The 18853-nt window shown below is 42.1% G+C and overlaps 1 protein-coding gene across 1 annotated transcript in view; it reads left to right on the plus strand.

Moving 5' to 3' along the window:
* Positions 1-18853, plus strand: part of LIPI (lipase I) — a 49410-nt gene that overhangs the window by 10912 nt on the left and 19645 nt on the right. Inside the window, exons 2-6 of the mRNA XM_040423234.1 lie at positions 2997-3373; positions 6698-6806; positions 7213-7314; positions 10596-10685; positions 16095-16262. Of these exons, the coding sequence (XP_040279168.1) occupies positions 2997-3373; positions 6698-6806; positions 7213-7314; positions 10596-10685; positions 16095-16262 (846 nt within the window). The remainder of the gene's footprint in view (positions 1-2996; positions 3374-6697; positions 6807-7212; positions 7315-10595; positions 10686-16094; positions 16263-18853) is intronic.

Here is an 18853-nt window from a genome sequence, read left to right on the forward strand (position 1 = left end):
TCACGCCGGCCCCATTCCTGTGGCTAGTAAAGATCGCTCTCTCAGACCAGGGCCGGCAGCTGTTCCATCCGTTTCCTACACTGTCTATACTGTCACTGTATATCATTTCATTGGGTAATACTGTTGAGGGGGCCCTGACAAAATCTTTTAGTTCTCCTCCTCCTGGATGGGCCCCTTCTGGCCCCCTTCTGGCACATGGCACCATAATACAGTGGCATAGCGTGGGTTGACTATGCCCGAGGCAAGCCAAATATTACATCCCTAACCTGTGGACTCGTCCCTTTTTATAGAACCACACCCAACCTTGATCAGTCTGGGTAATATGGTCTGTAACTCTCATTTAGGCCCAAAAGTAATAATCACCATTTTAGGGCACATCCAGCACCAATCAATATAATTTCCATTTAGGCCCCAATTAGTAATAATCCCCATTTATGGTCGAACCCCAATCAGAAGCAATCCCCATTTAGGTCTCCACAGTAGTAATCCTTATTTAGGCCTCATGCCCCCAGCCCCAGTATTAGTTCCCATTTATGCTTCAACTAGGCCAGTCCCACTCACTAAAATGACCCCTCTGCACCCCTTCTTAAACAAAAAAGTAACCCCACCCCCCCCCTTGCCTTCTCTCTATGCTCCTTCTATGCGTATCCTATTCAAAGTTTCATATTCCCAGGCTGGTTTAGGCCTGTGGCATACAAGAGAGCCGGGTGCGTCTGCCCTGAGGACTCATTGGCGCATGCACTCCTGGCTCTCATCTAGACCGTGGGCCTAAACCAGTCTGTGGTAATGCAAGAGTGAGCGGCAGAGCAGGGAGCCTATGGCTCTCTGCTCTGCCATTATTTTGCTGGAAACAGTCACTGTTTGACAGTCTCAGCCCAGCTGACCAGTGCCAGGTGCCACCTTGCAATTTGGTGCCTGGAGCAACTGCACGTCTGGCTTCCCCCACACTACATCACTGCCATAATATTCTGCTCTGGTGGACATTCAGAATTTACTATATTGCTTAATTTCTGACCAGCGGCAGTCCCCAGTGTTTGTCAGGAATATACAGGTTCTACAGGATCCATACAAGTCATAACTATAGGTTACGTCGGTGTTGGGTGCTGGAGTCTAAGACCCTGTTCTACATGGAAAAATACTGATGTGATGGAGGTCACCACTTCAGAAGAACTTTCTTCACTGGCTGTAGACAGCAGAGATTCCCATAAATGTTGACTATGCCAGGAAGAACAGTCAGAGGGAATTTAACATCCTGTTTATTTCCTAAATTATAACTTCTTCTAATTAAATGGGTTCTCCTGGAATTAAGAAAATAAAAATACTTAAATATTACTTTATTTTTAATATATTCCTAAATATCTTTCATTAGATATAATGGCTCGTTTTGTCTAGAGAGCAATCATTAGGGGTAATACAATGTCCGCCGTCCTATTAGTACACACAAAACCTGTCCTAATCACACAGCAGGATGGGTTACCTCAGAACACTGAAGTAAAGAGCTGCCTCATCCTCCTCTCCTACTTGTCGGGGATTATGGTCCTGAATACAGTTAATAAGATGAATCTCTGTAAGAATGGAGTTCATGAGGAGACATTAAGTACAGAGAATGGGCAGGACAGGCTGTGGTAATGGAGACTGCATACAAGTGGTGCTGCTCATTAGCCACCTCCACACACTGCTCTCTGTACTTCATGTCTCCTCATGAACTCTTTTCCTACAGAGATCCAGCTGAAGAACTTACCGGCTATGTTCAGGATCATATTCCCTGATGAGGCAGCTCAGTGTTGTAAAGTAACTTGTCCTGCTGTGGGATTAGGACAGATTTTGTGTGTAGTAATAGGATGGTGGCCAGGAGCATGAGTGAGATGGGACTCAAAGAGAGACACTAAAGAGACTGCACAGCTACATAGAGATTTTTTTATCTCAGCACAATGGCTAAATTCACAACCAGTACAGGTCAGACTCCAGTTCCTCTCTGTAATGTCCTTTACGATCCTGGGTCATACTTTTGATTGAGTAAGAGAAGCTTAGGAAGCAGCTTCTCCTCTACCTTCTATGTGTACAGTGGATGGTAGCTAGTGAGAGATCTGGAAACTAGATGTTCAGAGGAAAACTGATAAAAAATGCCAGATATAAGTGATTTAGTGGCCAGATATAGTGTTATTACTCATGTGCAGATACTGTACTATTGATTAATGGAGAGTTTACGGAAAGGTTGGGTACTCTTTAAATGCACCAATGCTGGGGCTCAGCAGCTCTGTGTACCTTAGGTCCTCCTCTCTGCTTCCCTAGACATTGAACTTTAAGGGGTTTTCCGAGACTTTCATACTGATGACCTATCCTCTGGATAGGTTATCAGTATCTGATCGGTGAGGGTCCGACACCTGGGACCCCCACCAATCAGCTGTTCGAGAAGGCACCGGCATTCACAGTAGCGCTACACCCTTCTCTCAGCTTTTCCTAGGCCATTGACTACACTTTCATCAGTAGCATGGCCTAGCCCTAGGCGAAACTCGATACCAAGAACAGCTGCTATACAATGTACAGCGCTGTGTTTGGTAATCATGGAGAGGGCCGCAACGATTACAGGAGCACTGGTGCCTTCTAAAACATCTGATCAGCGGGGGTCCTGGGTGTAGGTCATCAATATTAAAGTCTTGGAAAACTCTTTTAAGGCCTAATTTGTATATTTTTAAAAAACGCGCAAGTCAGCAACAGATTGGGGTAAGAAATGTTTTTTTTTAACCAGCAAGGTCAACCTTACCATGCATCCTGCTTATCTGCATTAGACCTCTACAATGCACCACAGCAGGACATGCTTTCTAGAGATCTTGCACTGTTGAGGGGTAGCACTGACGTGTGATATACCAGGGCCTGAGTGCTAACAGTATATAAGGAGATTCTGAATGCAGGTTTGGATGTGACTAGAGTACAAGCATGCCTAGAGCTGCTCTATACTTATAGCCTTTTTAACGTTTTGAACCTTCACTTTCTAGATTCTGAAGAAACATGCCATAAATTCACAGACCTGGATTTACAAGATGCCATAGTCGGAACGGATCTTCACGTGCAATTGTTATTGTACACCAGAGACAATGCAAACTGCTCATCGGATCTTAACAAGGAGAATGCCACGGCTTTTAGTTATCTGGATGTGTCAAGGAAGACCATTTTTATCACCCATGGATACAGGCCGACCGGGTCTCCTCCTGTGTGGTTAGATGATATTGTTCAGAAACTGCTCGCCGTCGATGATTTCAATATAATCCTAGTTGACTGGAACCGAGGTGCCACCACACTGATCTATCACAATGCCGCAGCCAAAACCAGGGAAGTGGCAGACATATTGAAAAGCCTCATTGATGAAATGTTGGTAAGAGATTGCGCACCATAACCATGATGACCTTACCGTGTGCAAAGTGGCATCTTTGTGATAACCGGTGCATGTTCAAGCATCTGAAAAAGCAGGCGCTTTGGATTTGTCCCAGCTTTCACTCTATATATTGCAAAGGGTTAAATCCGCACTGGATATCCTCAACATAAATTGACATACAGCAGACTTTTTTATTTTTTTTGCAGGAAATGGGCACGATTTCTTAAACCACTTGCAGATTGCTGGTATTATAAAACGCCCATTGTGGAGTTACCCATAGTAGCCAACTGTTCCGAATTTGCTGGTACTTTCAGGGACAGTCCTGGAAAACTCGCCCTGTCCCGTGTCGAAAATGGGGTGTTTCCAGGGCGGGTTTTTATGCCTTGATTTTATCAACTGAAATGTTGGCACGTATGGAGTTACCTTAGAAGAGTATTTACACCTTAGGACAAGAAATGACTTGTAAAGACTTTAAAGTTTTTAAAGGGGAAGACTACTTATCTACTTCCCTGCGCTGGCTCCCCACTCCTTCTCCTCCAGGTCTGCAGTGCTCCACTGGGCTCCCTCCATGTCAACATGCGGTTTGATATCACTGCAGCCAATCGCTGGCCGTGCCCTCTTTGAGTCATGTGACCATTTGTCATGAAGCAAAGGGAGCTGCTTACCCCTGCAGCCATTGATTAGCTGCAATGATGTCACACTGGACCTCCCATTCATGCATAGCCCCCTTTTGAGCTTAAAAATTCTGTGCTAGCATTATTCCTATTATATCTTCATGATGGTTAAGGCTCTGATTTTCTGACACAGAGCTCACAGAACATTCTGCCTGCAGGCACCACTAGGGGGAGCTCAGGAGCATCCCTCTATAATAATATCCAGTAAACTAATCCCTGTATGACCTCACCGGTGTCATCAGATTGTGCTCTGATATATTATTTAGTCCAGTCCTCAGTGATCAATGTAGTGTGAGTTTCCATCAGTCTTGCATCTTCTTGTTTTCAACTGTTAGGAATGTGACTCCCTATGGCGTCTCTCGCTCTCATGTTATGCAATAGGCCATGACTAGTGAGTTGTTCATAGCAGTTTCCACATGCTGCTGTTTGAGTTTTGCTCTGTCTGCTCACACTATGCTGTCATTCTTCTTCCGCCAGATATTTTTAGCCCTGGGAAACCTTTCAGTGTACTGGTTTTATGATTTTATATAGAGGCATCTCCAAACCTCTGGATAAGGGCTCATGCACACAGCCGCTGATCGGCAATTTGCGGTCTCCAGTGCACGGACAACATCCGTGCTGATTATGCAGATGGATCCAGACCCATTCATCTTGAATGGGACTGTGATCCATCTGCACTGCAAAAAAATAGAACATGTTTTTGTGGTGCGGAGCCACGGACGGAAACCCCACGGAAGTACTCCGTGGGGATTCTGTGCCACCATTCCATACTACACCTTCCGGATTGTGGACCCATTCAAGTGAATGGGTCCGCATCTGTGATGCGGTGAGAGCGTGGCCGGTGCCCGCATATTGCGGGCCGCAATACGGGCACAGCCGGGCAACAGCCGTGTGCATGAGCCCTTAAAATGATTTCTTTTTTGTTGCTTCTTTGTCGCCAACATATTCCACAGCATTGGTGCGGATGCAGGATGAGATTTACAAAACCGTCTCTTTTCTATTTCTACTGAAAGCTAATTGTCAATTCTACTGTATTCATGTTATAAAAATACAGGGAGTAGAGCCAAGCTATTCCATCTCATGGCTTATTAGGGTTCATGTAAGCAGTATTTCTATTTCTTCAATGAAGCTTAACAGAAAAAATAAAAACATAGTTTAAGTAAAGCAGTTTTTTTTTCAATAATTCAATATTTAGTATATTTAATGTGCATTTAAAGGGGCTTTCCAAGAAATCACATTGATAGCCTGATCTTAGGATAGCCAGTCGATGTGTCATCTGTGGGGTGGTTTGCAACTTAGCCCTATTCACTTGTATTGACATGGCACCATGCCTGTTACCACTGTACCCTCTGATCTGTCACTGCTAATCGATAGGGGGTCCTAAGAGTCCAACCCCACCAATCACACATTGATCACCTACCAAAAACCAGAATGGAAAGACTGATAAAATAGGGATCGGCTTAGGCAGGGTGCTGAATCTCCTTTAGAGACCAGTCCTGTATGGCGACTTACTGGAAGTACTCCATGGTATGGAGACTTATTGGAAATGCTCCAGGGGGAATGAATATGCAAAGCGATAGTATCCTAATAATAAGGCTGAAAAAAGACATCTATCCATCCAGATCAGCCTGTTATCCTACAAGTTGGTCCAGAGGAAGGCAAAAAGACCCCCGTGATGTAGAAGCCAATTTTCCTCACTTTAGGGAAACAAAAATTCCTTCCCGACTCCAACCAGGCAATCAGAATAACTCCCAAGAAAGAGAACCATCTCACCAGAGCTACCTATTGGAAGTGAGCCCCTATGAGTCAAGATCTGATTTTTCCAATAAGACTTGGGATTTGACAAGGAATCCTAGCCAAGCCAAATATGGAGCCATAGACAGCTGTTTCGGGGTGCTTGCCCCTCATCAGTATGGAGTAGGATTCTGCCTGGCTCAGTGTGATGCCTTGAAGAGGCTTAGGCAGGGTGCTGAATTTCCTTAAAGAATCCAGTCCTGTATCCAGTCCTGAATTACTCCAGGGTATGGAGATTTATTGGAAATGCTCCATGGGAAACAAATACGCAAAATAGGTGGCGCTGGTGAGATGTTCTCTTTCTTGGGAGATACCTGGGATAAGAAACTGAAGAATTTGGTTTCTCTGAAAATCGTCAGAGCCTCGTCATTCTCTCGCTTCCCTTCTCTGTCCCTCCCTTTCTATTTTTCACAACCCATGCTATATCGCAGACGTATAACACATAAACAGTGTAAAATAAAAGTTATTAATTGTACTATTTATGGAGGAATTTATAATGAGTCACAAGCAGGTTCTCTTGGTTATGTGACGTATGTGTGTAATACTGGGTCACCGTATGAAAACCAGATGAATCATCTTGTATGTTCAAAGGTCACCGAGTAAAGAGCATAGCTGTGTTGCTGTGTCTAACACTTCAACACAATTTCATGTGAGAAATAAAATGCTCGGGAGGAGCCTCTAACACAGATTCCATAATTTTCAACAGGAAAATTAGTCCTGCAACCCAATGGACTCATTTTGAGCCAATGGTGTCCACAAGCTGCCTCTGGTGTCCATGCGATGGATCCGTCACAGTGACAATAAACGATTTAAAGTAACATTTCTTTTAATGCTTTACTGTATATATTTTTTACAGAGCCAAGGGGGATCACTGGACTCCATCTACATGATAGGAGTCAGCCTTGGGGCGCACATTTCCGGTATTGTTGGGAAAATGTACAATGGTTCAATTGGCCGAATTACAGGTGATTCTTTGTTTTTCTGTCTTGTCACCTGCTATCTTTTAGCTTGCAGACATGAATACATTATTGTAATGTAGGTCTGCTAATGAGCCCACTAATGTTCCTTTTAACACTTAGCTGCTAAAACAATGTTTCTTCCCTTTTACACTAGGAGCATGGAAGTAACCTGAGCTCTGAATGATAAATTCTCAAATAATTTAGTCCAAATTTGTAATTGATTTCTCTGCAGAAGTTTGAAATATTCCATGGACTTAATTGGTCAACCACCCTTCAGCCCCAGTCTCTCCTGATGTAGCCAGGGTCCATCTTTATCACTTATTATAAGTTTATTTTTATGATGTTGTTTTGTGGTAGTTTATTTGCAGTAGCATTTTACCGAACCTTCTCATTCTTCTCCCTTGGGTTGTAGGACTGGATCCTGCTGGACCTTTGTTCAACGGGAAACCCCCTGAAGAAAGATTGCATTATACTGATGCAAAGTTCGTAGATGTCGTCCATTCTGACATTGATGGTAAATGTATACTTTAAAATATTTCAGCTGTCTATCTAGACCAGGGGTCAGCAACCTCCGGCACTCCAGGTGTTGTGAAACTACATCTCCCATCATGCACACTTGCTTGGCTGTTCTCTGAACACCCACAGAAGTGAAAGGAGCATGCTAGGAGTTGTAGTTTCACAACAGCTGGAGTGCCGGAGGTTGCTGATCCCTGATCTAGACTACCAGTATATATTGAAGATAGAGATGAGCGAAGTTTAGAAAAATTCAATTTGGCAGCTTTGTAAAAGTTTACCAAGAAATTTGATTAGTTCTGAATTAATTTGTCACAAATTGCTATAAATCAGGTATACCCAGGCCACTCTGCCTTAGGGTATGGCCACATGGAGCGGCCATGCTGGGGGCGGTTTGGGCCATGCTGTGGTGAAGAATTGCACAGCCAATTAGCTCGCAGCTGCTTTTTATTTAATAATAAAGACTGCACTGTGTAGTCGATCTTCATTGTTAATGGCCGCGTGGCACCTTTAATGCACCTTTAAACATGGGCTGTACCCACATCTCCAACCCCAGCACTCTCCTGCCATACAGGTGGGAGCCCTTCTTTTGCCATCTGCTTTTCCTCCTTTTCCACATCATCTAATATTGATGAGCATATGTCATCAGGATCATCCAGCTCCTCTTCTCTCTGAACCTTCCTGGTACTGGCCTAAGTTCCTATCATAAAGACCTGGCCCCCCCCCCCCCCCCCCTAAGAGGTGCAGACTGGATTGAATTGGTTGTCACGCAGGCAGTGGAATAATAAAGGCTTCCATCTTACTGGTACTGAAGTATATATCTTAGTTTACAACTGATGTTGGAATAAGTAAATGTAGGAATAAATAAATAAAACCGACGGACAATAAGTCTCCCCGCGCTCTCCTTCTCCAATATTCTTCTTTAAATAGTTTTCAGCAAAACTGTCCCTATGAGCACTTGCCACATCTCTCCTTATGCTCAGCTTACAGGACCATGCGGGATGAGGGTTTTATAGGGTTGTTACATCAAAGGGGGTGGCTATTTGTGGATTGGCTAGCTGCAGAGCATTATGGGTGATCTTGCGTTCCTGGGCTTATCTCCTCTACACTTAGTTTTGCTTTGTAACACGTGCAGCTTCCAGTTTAGGAAAACCTGATTCGTTACCATGATGCGTGAGAAAATTCGGATTCATTAGAATGGAAGTTTACCTAAACTTCTGACCAAATTCTGCTTCTAATGCTTCACTTCGCTCAACACTAATTAAAGGGGTTCTTTGCTTTGGACAATCCTTACTTGTCTCTTGAGAATAAGCACATTACAAAGTATGACCTTGTTGGGAGTCCCATGGGTCATTTACTATCTGTGGTGAAACCTGGCAGTAAGGGTTCAGTTTCCCTGCAGCACCACCACAGGTAAAAGTAAGCATTAAACAATTCTCATTACAATCAGCAGACTGTCCATGTAATACAGGACGATTCCTCCAGAGCTAGAGATGCTGTTTGTAACCACTCTTAAGCAACGCAGGAGTTTTCTCTATTGAGAGAGATTGTATGCCAGGCATGCCACCCTGGATTTCTGGGAAAGATAATCAAATTAGGTAAGCCTATCTGATACCAGAATGTAAGATGTGCTTATTTTCAGATATTTTTCCCAGAAACCCAGAGGAGCATTGACTGGCATATGATACTCTTCATGCATAGTCTGTGCCTTCCCTAATTGTTCTCCAACCAAGGACTCTCAGCAGGGCCACATCTGCCATGAGGTGAGATGAGCATTTGGCCTCAGGCGGGCAATCTGCCTCTGGGGGGGTGCAGTTTACGGCAGGGTATTGGAGCCTTTGGCTGCCGTTAAGCCTCATAGACCTCAGGCCTGAAGCCTATGAAGCAATAGAATGTGCAGGAGGTCTCGATAACATCACGGTGACCTCCATGTGTTTCACGTCATCGCATGAAAGTCAGCACAGGAGGTCCTGGTGATGTCATTGCGGCCGCTTGCGCCAGGATTACTAAAAAAATGATGCCATTTTATATGTTTTATATCACTTTGTGAATTATCTTACTGCTAATTTTGGAAATCTATCATTAACCCATACATCTACTATATCGTTACTGCTTTCATAAAATAGACACAAAACATCTAGTGAAGCCAGTCAAGACTGTTTACACCGACCATCAAAATTTCTGTGATTTTCCAAAGGAATTGAAAAATTTGTCACTAGCTTTGCAAGCAATATATCATTTTTGTATTTTCTGTGCTGTCTCACCATTACTGGGAGGGAAAGATATACAACCTATAATTTCCTGAATAAAATGCTTAGATAAGACAGAGATGGTCTCTGAAGAAATTCAAGAGAATAGGAGTCAATGAGTCGATTACAATTTAATTTATTGACCGTGCTCACGTTTACTTACATTTTCTCTAGCTGCATATTTTCCTAAACGCACGAACAGATATATAAAATTTTAAAGATACTTATGTGAATGTTTAAAATGTCCAATCTGTGGCTCTCTTTACAGCATGCATGGACCCTCTGTGGGGCATGCTGAGAGTCGCAGTTTTGCAAAAGTTAGGCTACGTTCACACTTGTGTTAATATTTTTCAGTATTGAGATCCGTCATAGGGTCTCAATACCAGAAAAAAACGCTTCAGTTTTGTTCCCATTCATTGTCAATAGGGACAAAACATAACTGAACAGAACGGAGCGCTCCAAAATGCATTCCGTTCTCATACCGGAGAGCAAACCGCAGCATGCTGCGGTTTGCTTTCCGTCCTGGGATGCGGAGCAAGACGGGTCCGTCATGACCCACAGTGCAAGTCAATGGGGACGGAGCCGTTTTCTCTGACACAATAGCAAGCAGATCCGTCCTCCATTGACTTTCAATGGAGTTCATGATGGATCCGTCTTGGGTATGTTAAAGATAATACATCCGAATCCGTTCATAACGGAGGCAGATGGTTGTATTATCAGTAACGGAAGCGTTTTTGAAGAACCCTGCCGGATCCAGCAAAAACGCTAGTGTGAAAGTAGCCTTAGAGAGTACAACCCTAACATTTAATTCACTTTGTCAACAAACTAATTCTGTTCATTGCAAGTTGCTGCATATTGCTAGAATATATCAACTGGTCACTCGTTATTGATGACCTGGTTCATAATTCATTATAAGGTTCATCTGTATAGCTGGAGCATAGACACTCCCTTGTTGGACCCTTCTGCACTCTTTCACATGAAATCACAATCTAGGTCATATTTTTACTTTAAACATGGTTTATCTCATTTACAGCTCTAGGCTATCGGGAAAATTTAGGACATATTGATTTCTACCCCAATGGAGGAACTGATCAGCCGGGTTGTCCAAAAACCATATTGTCAGGTAAATCCATTTGCTTCCAGCACTCTCAAATTTTAGCATCATGTCATTGTAGGTCCAGTACTCTATGCTGATTAATTTCTTAATATAACTTTATTTTGGTCACAGTTTTGTTCCTCTAAGGCTACATTCACATGGCACGGATACTAGCCCACAGGCCTTCCACAATTTGCGGACTGCACATGCCGCCGCTATCCTATAAAATGCCTATTCTTGTACACCATTGCGGACAAAAATAGGACGTGTTCTATTATTATTATTTTTTTGCAGGGCCGCGTAACGGAACTATGGATGCGGACACCACACGGTGTGCTGTCCGCATCTTTTGCAGCCCCATAGAAATTAATGGGTCCGCACCTGTTCCACAAAATTGCGGAACAGATGCAGACTCATTCATACGGTTGCTCCAAATCCCATGCATAGACCTAGAGTTAAAGCACACCTAAACTTTTCGAAAAACTTTTCAGAATAAGCCTCCATATGTGCATACACGAGTTAAGGCACTATATCTGGCGGTTTTTTTTTATATGACTCATATAGTATATGTAATTTTTAGTAGTTTTAAACTTTGCATGCTGTATCTCTAATTCTCAGTTGTCTCTGAGCTTGTGGGTGGAGACGAGACGTAATGATGTCTCATCATAGACTACACATGGAGACAGCAGATTATGCTTCCTAACTCTCTCTCACGCATGCAGAATCACTCAGAAGCAGCATATAGGGTATTACATAGAAGTACTGGGCAGTATAGATGTGAATAAAGTACTTAGGGAAAGATATAAAACTTACTATTAGCTGTTGACTCATTCCTGTCTTGTGACTGTCTCCCTGTTTATCTCTGTATTTTGTCTTTCCTTCTCCTTTCTACATAGACTTCTATGTAATCTGATTCTTCAGTGAACAGGCAGTCTGTCATCATCTCACAAAACTGATATCTCTCAAATTTCAGAAAGAAAGTTAGTTTACAAAATTAGTGGTGGTGGGATAGCTGATAAACTCAAGAGCAAGGCATATTTTTCTGATAAGATATGTTACAAAGTTTATTATATTTACCTGTAGTATAGATTTAAGCAAAATTGTAGGCTAATCCAGTGACCATTGAAATAATAAAATCTGGGTTGTTTGCATCCACCACTAGTGGGGGCTTCTGATATTACTGCCTACTGTTTTATAATTGGGTAAATGTATACAATATATACTTCTTCTAGTGGTGCATGCAGGCAGCCACAGTTTTATAATGTGTGGAGATTTGAAGCTCTGCAGCATAAAAACTGTGTGTTGACCATTATAAAGTTATATTAAGAAAAAATGAACGTAGGATATGGGGCTTATTGAGAAAAAAAAAACAAGAAAAAGAAATAGAATCCCGGAATAATCGGGAAAAGGGAAGATCAAAACGGCTGTCAAACAGGATGTTTTTCCGTCCGGGAAAAGAAGAAACGAAGGGGGTGTAGGAGTGGGCAATACACCGAAAATAAAAGACAAATAAAAATTAGTGGTATAGAAGGTATAGAAGGTGCATACACGAAGAGCATTGAATAACATATTACATGTCAGACAAAGGGGGAAATGTATGCATTAACCTGTCCCTGCAATAAAATATACATTGGAAGAACTAAAAGACCCTAAGATTACTGAAGCATGTATAGAATATTGAAAGGGAATCGGAAGGCCGTCCACCATCCAAGCAAGGAAACCATAAAGGTCAATATGAAGAGTTCAGTGTGTGGATTAGAAACGGGAACAAAAATCAGAGAGGAGGGGATTTTATCCAAATCATGTCTAAAGCAGAGACATGGATTTTTAACCTGAATTCCTTGGCCCCAATGGGAATGAATTGTGAAGTGGAGATATTTGGGTTTGAAGAACCTCAATCTAACTGAGATTTATTTATGGAGAGATGAAACATCCCAACTATGATCATCATGACTTTTTGGCCATTGGTAAAGAAGGATGGTCCAAGGTTAGGTGAGAAGCGTATGGATACATAAATAGCAGTTTTTGGAACCACACAGGAAAGTGCTTTTTCCGAAACATGTAGGATCCTGTGGCCGTAGCCGTAGGTCTAGCAATGACGTCACAGAAAGTGCTGTCAGTGAGCTAGCGGTGTCACCGCCCGGGGCACACTCTGCATAGGGGTGCACCACCAATGAGGCGATCGCCTGAGGCAGCACCAGGTAGGGGCAAGAAGGGGGGCAGCCGAAGGGCCATGGGCTGAAGGGAAGGGGTTAGGTTAAGAAATTGGCATTGGGGAGGGGGGGGGGGGGCGCTGTTTCAGTTTTCGCCTTAGGCAGCAGAAAGGCTAGGTGCACCCCTGCTCCGCATATACGTTCTACTTGGAGCTGACCTGCCTTACCTTGGATTAACACAGTTGACTGGTGGACTGTGCAGGACAAGGGAATCCGCAGAGAAGATTTGCAATGTGCACTGGGAATCACTGCAATAGCGAGAACAGGAACTGTTGATCCCCCGCGTGCCTTTAACTCTACCAATTGGAGGAGCCAAAAAGAGATTAAAGGAGAAAATGCTGGGACATTTTTATTTTTTGTGTATATATGTTTAGCATTCCTTTAATATTACGAATAAACCCATGTCATGGTTACAGGCCGTAAAGTCAGCCCATGCGAATGAATGATGAGCCAGCAATGGTTGGTCCCATCCCTTTGGTATTATGTGTCTTGATTAGTAAAACAAAGAGTTAAGGACGGCTCACCTCCGATTTAAGATGGCCAGGTGCACCAAACAGGTGTTGTACCCAATCACCAAAGAACAATAGTAATACAAATAGAATGGGCACTCATATATCCAGTTCACAAGATAGGCAAAACGACTCAAACAATATATTAATAATATGTCAATTTATTAATTTATTTAGGACAGTATAAAAGCGGATGGGTAGCGATAATATTATAACCATACGCAATAGGTAGTAAGACCTAAACCATAGCTGTGTCCCCAATACAGAATATTTAAAACTCACATAAAATATATATTAAAAAGGCAATTCATCCACTGTTATAGCTAATAGAAACTGGAAAACCGGTCCGGCATATATGAAAAAACTAATATAATTCTGTTATCTAGAACAGTGGTGCAGCAGATATATCTCCAGAATATATATTTGAATAAATAAATAGACAATAAACGTGTGAATATCAAAATTAGTAGTGATAGTGCATGGTATAAAACATTAGTGCATATAGTGAAATACCTGTAGAATAAATATATTAAATAAATAAATATATAAGTGTACAATTAATTAGTGAATATATATATAATAAATCTCTGGAGAATCAACATTAATAAATAACTTGTTGCATCCCACTGATAGTTTTATTCCTAGAAAACAGTCTTTTGCTGTTGGAGCATATAGCCTGGAAATCGGCTTGGTCCGCGCAATTTACCAGGAGTATAGTAGATTTCAACAGAGTCAGCCGCAACAATTGTAGCAAGATAATTTGAGAAGTAATATAAATGTATCCACAGTAATGTGCCAATGATTGTGCAACAGCACCAGATTACTCACGTACAGTCCTACTCTCACCGTGGCGTCCCACGTGGTAGAGATCCGGGGTGAGCTTGTCTTTCAGTAGCGCAATCAAAATCTGCTAGGTTTGTCTACTAGCAGTGGTATGTCCACCCGACTGTGGACGGGAGTGCTTCGTTGTAGCACACTGCAGAGCTGCGTCAGGTTTCTCTGATTAGAATGGGTGTTCCACCTGTCTGGATCAGTACTGGTGGTGAGGATCTCACCCGTCAATCAGTATAGTGCATCCAGAAAAACCCGCAGTTCAGTTGCTCCTGGAAACCGCAATAGAGTTGTCCTTTAGAAAGCGCTTTCTCAGTCCAATATATAATAGGAATTAAAGCTGGTATTTCATCAGGTCCAGTTGTTCCTCACCAGACGCGTTTCGAAGGCTAGCTGCCTTCTTCCTCAGTGGCCACTGAGGAAGAAGGCAGCTAGCCTTCGAAACGCGTCTGGTGAGGAACAACTGGACCTGATGAAATACCAGCTTTAATTCCTATTACACCCATTCTAATCAGAGAAACCTGACGCAGCTCTGCAGTGTGCTACAACGAAGCACTCCCGTCCACAGTCGGGTGGACATACCACTGCTAGTAGACAAACCTAGCAGATTTTGATTGCGCTACTGAAAGACAAGCTCACCCCGGATCTCTACCACGTGGGACGCCACGGTGAGAGTAGGACTGTACGTGAGTAATCTGGTGCTGTTGCACAATCATTGGCACATTACTGTGGATACATTTATATTACTTCTCAAATTATCTTGCTACAATTGTTGCGGCTGACTCTGTTGAAATCTACTATACTCCTGGTAAATTGCGCGGACCAAGCCGATTTCCAGGCTATATGCTCCAACAGCAAAAGACTGTTTTCTAGGAATAAAACTATCAGTGGGATGCAACAAGTTATTTATTAATGTTGATTCTCCAGAGATTTATTATATATATATTCACTAATTAATTGTACACTTATATATTTATTTATTTAATATATTTATTCTACAGGTATTTCACTATATGCACTAATGTTTTATACCATGCACTATCACTACTAATTTTGATATTCACACGTTTATTGTCTATTTATTTATTCAAATATATATTCTGGAGATATATCTGCTGCACCACTGTTCTAGATAACAGAATTATATTAGTTTTTTCATATATGCCGGACCGGTTTTCCAGTTTCTATTAGCTATAACAGTGGATGAATTGCCTTTTTAATATATATTTTATGTGAGTTTTAAATATTCTGTATTGGGGACACAGCTATGGTTTAGGTCTTACTACCTATTGCGTATGGTTATAATATTATCGCTACCCATCCGCTTTTATACTGTCCTAAATAAATTAATAAATTGACATATTATTAATATATTGTTTGAGTCGTTTTGCCCATCTTGTGAACTGGATATATGAGTGCCCATTCTATTTGTATTATTATGTGTCTTGACCCTGTGCAGGGCTCCCCTCTCCAGGTAAACAGTAGAAATAACAAATAAAGGGGGTTCCGAGAGGCTGTGAAGTAGAATACCAGTATATGGTTTTTTTTGGTCCTGCGTGGCAAAGCTGGGGACCTCGTTTGACCTGTCCTTGGCCACAGGGGTGCATCTAGCCTTTCTGCTGCCTGAGGCGAAAACTGAAACAGCGCCACCCCCTCCCCAAAGTGAAATTTCTTAACCTAACCCCTTCCCTTCAGCCCATGGCCCTTCGGCTGCCCCCCTCTTTCCCTTACCTGGTGGTGCACCCCTCTTGGCCAGCCACCCCCACTTCCTCCTGCCTATCTGCGTACTTCAGTGACAAAAAACGAATTTTTATATACTAAGATTTAAAAAAAATCTAACTTGAGTTTTACTCGACCTCTGACTAAACTTCTGTTTTGTGCAGGTTCTGAATACTTCAAGTGTGACCACCAGCGCTCCGTGTTTCTGTACATATCTTCCTTGACAGAGTCCTGTAGCGTTGTGACATTTCCCTGTGAAAATTACAGAGATTATAGAATTGGAAAATGTGTGGATTGCCAGGAGTTTGCACCGCTCAGCTGCCCAGTTTTAGGTACAGTGAATTATTCGTATTCTTCTTTATATTCACACCTGATATGATGGATAATTGATGAATGAATTTTGATGTTGCGCATAAATCACATAAATGGGTTTTCTAATGTTTGGATTTTGTAACAAGCCCATTTGAATCTTGGCTTTTATCATCAGATAATTTCTAGGTCCAAAATTCTGTGAGTCTGTAATGTCTTAAAGAGAATCTGTCACCAGTTTTATGGTGTCCTGACTAAGGGCAACACAAACTAGTGACAGATCTCCTCAGCAAAATGCTGGGGCACGTTCTTTAACCTCTTGGGAACATATGACGTACCGGTACGGCATGATGTCCTGGTACTTAAGGACACATGACATACCGGTACGTCATGTGTACTTCCGATCACCGCCGCGCGGCAGGCTGTGATCGGAACTGGGTGCCTGCTGAAACCAATCAGCAGGCACCCTGGGACATTGCGCGGGGGGGGGGGGGTGCGTGGGGCCTGTGTCAATTCAGACCTGCGGTTTGCGGCGGTGCCATCGGGTCCCCATGCGGCTGTAATGGGGACCTGATGGCATGGAAGGCAGCGCGATGCCTTCCTTAGGCATCGGCGCTGCCTTCTGGTGAAGAGCCTGTGAGATCCAGCCCCCTGGATCTCACAGGCAGGAAGCTGTATGAGTAATACACACTGTATTACTCATACAGCCAATGCATTCCAATACAAAAAACTTTCAAAAAAAGTTGAAAAAAATAAAGTTTTCCCCCCCAAAAATTGAAAGTTTCAAGTTTAAAAAAAACTAAATGTCATTTCCCCTAAATAAAGTAAAAAAAATTTGTAAAAAAAAAAGTTGACACATTAGGTATCGCCGCGTCCGTATCGACCGGCTCTATAAACATCTCACATGACCTAACCCCTCAGATGAACACCATAAAAAATAAAAACTGTGCTACATAAAGCATTTTTTTTGTCACCTTACATCACTAAAAGTACAACAGCAAGAGATCAAAAAGTAATACGCACCCCAAAATAGTGCTAATCAAACCGTCATCTCATCCCAAAAAAAAAAAACCTCTACACAAGACAGTCGCCCAAAAAATAAATAAAACTATGGCTTTTAGAATGTGGAGACACTAAAGAATCATTTAAAAAAAAAAATGCTTTGTTATGTAAAATTGAAACAAACAACCAAAAAAGTTGTCATATTTTGTATTGTCACGTCTGTGACAACCTGCTCTATAAAAATACCACATGATCTAACCTGTCAGATGAATGTTGTAAATAACAAAAAGTGTAATATAGAGCAACCAAAAATCATATGTACCCTAAAATAGTACCAAAAAAACTGCCACCCTATCCCGTAGTTTCTAAAATGGGGTAACTTTTTTGGAGTTTCTACTCTAGGGGTGCTTCGGGGGGCTTCAAATGGGACAGGGTGTCAAAAAAATAGTCCAGCAAAATCTGCCTTCCAAAAAAAGTATGGCATTCCTTTCCTTTTGTGCCCTGCCGTGTGCCCGTACAGCAGTTTACAACCACATATGGGGTGTTTCTGTAAACTACAGAATCGGGGGCCATAAATATTGAGTTTTGTTTGGCTGTTAATCCTTGCTTTGTAACTGGAAAAAAATGTATTAAAATGGAAAATCTGCCAAAAAAGTGAAATTTTATCTCTATTTTCCATTAATTCTTGTGGAACACCTAAAGGGTTAACAACATTTGTAAAATCCGTTTTGAATACCTTGAGGAGTGTAGTTTCTAGAATGGGGTCATTTTTGGGTGGTTTCTATTATTATGTAAACCTCACAAAGTGACTGGTCCTTAAAAAGTGGGTTTTTGAAAAAAGTTCTTAAAAATTTCAAGATTTGCTTCTAAACTTCTAAGCCTTGTAACATCCCCAAAAAATAAAATGTCATTCCCAAAATGATCCAAACATGAAGTAGGGAATGTAAAGTAATAACTATTTTTGTAGGTATTACTATGTATTATAGAAGTAGAGAAATTGAAACTTGGAAATTTGCAAATTTTTCCAAACTTTTGGTAAGTTTGGTATTTTTTTATAAATAAAAATGAATTTTTTTGACTCCATTTCACCAGTGTCATGAAGTACAATATGTGACGAAAAAACAATCTCAGAATGGCCTGGATAAGTCAAAATTTTTTAAAGTTATCACCACATAAAGTGTCACTTGTCAGATTTGCAAAAAAATGGCCTGGTCCTTAAGGGGAAATATGGCCGTGTCCTTAAGGGGTTAAAGGGGTTCGCTGGGCTTTTAATATTGATGACCTATCCTCAGAATAGGTCATCAATATCAGATCGGCGGCGGTCTGAAAACCGGCATCCTTGCCGATCAGCTGTTTGAAGAGGAGGCGCGTCCTATACAAGTATATGGGAACGATACGTCCCACTGAAATGAATGGGGCGGTTAGGTGTAATTACACCTGCTCACCACTGCAGAGGCGACGGCGAGAAGGTAAACGGTGAAGAGGAGGCAGCGCTGGCACGGCGTGCGCCTCCTCTTCAAACACCTGATCGGCGGGGGTGCCTGGTGTCGGACCCCCGCCGATCTGATATTAATGACCTATCCTGAGGATAGGTCATCAATATTAAAAGCCT

Source organism: Bufo bufo, chromosome 3 (assembly GCF_905171765.1).
Source record: "Bufo bufo chromosome 3, aBufBuf1.1, whole genome shotgun sequence".
Classification (NCBI taxonomy): domain Eukaryota; kingdom Metazoa; phylum Chordata; class Amphibia; order Anura; family Bufonidae; genus Bufo; species Bufo bufo.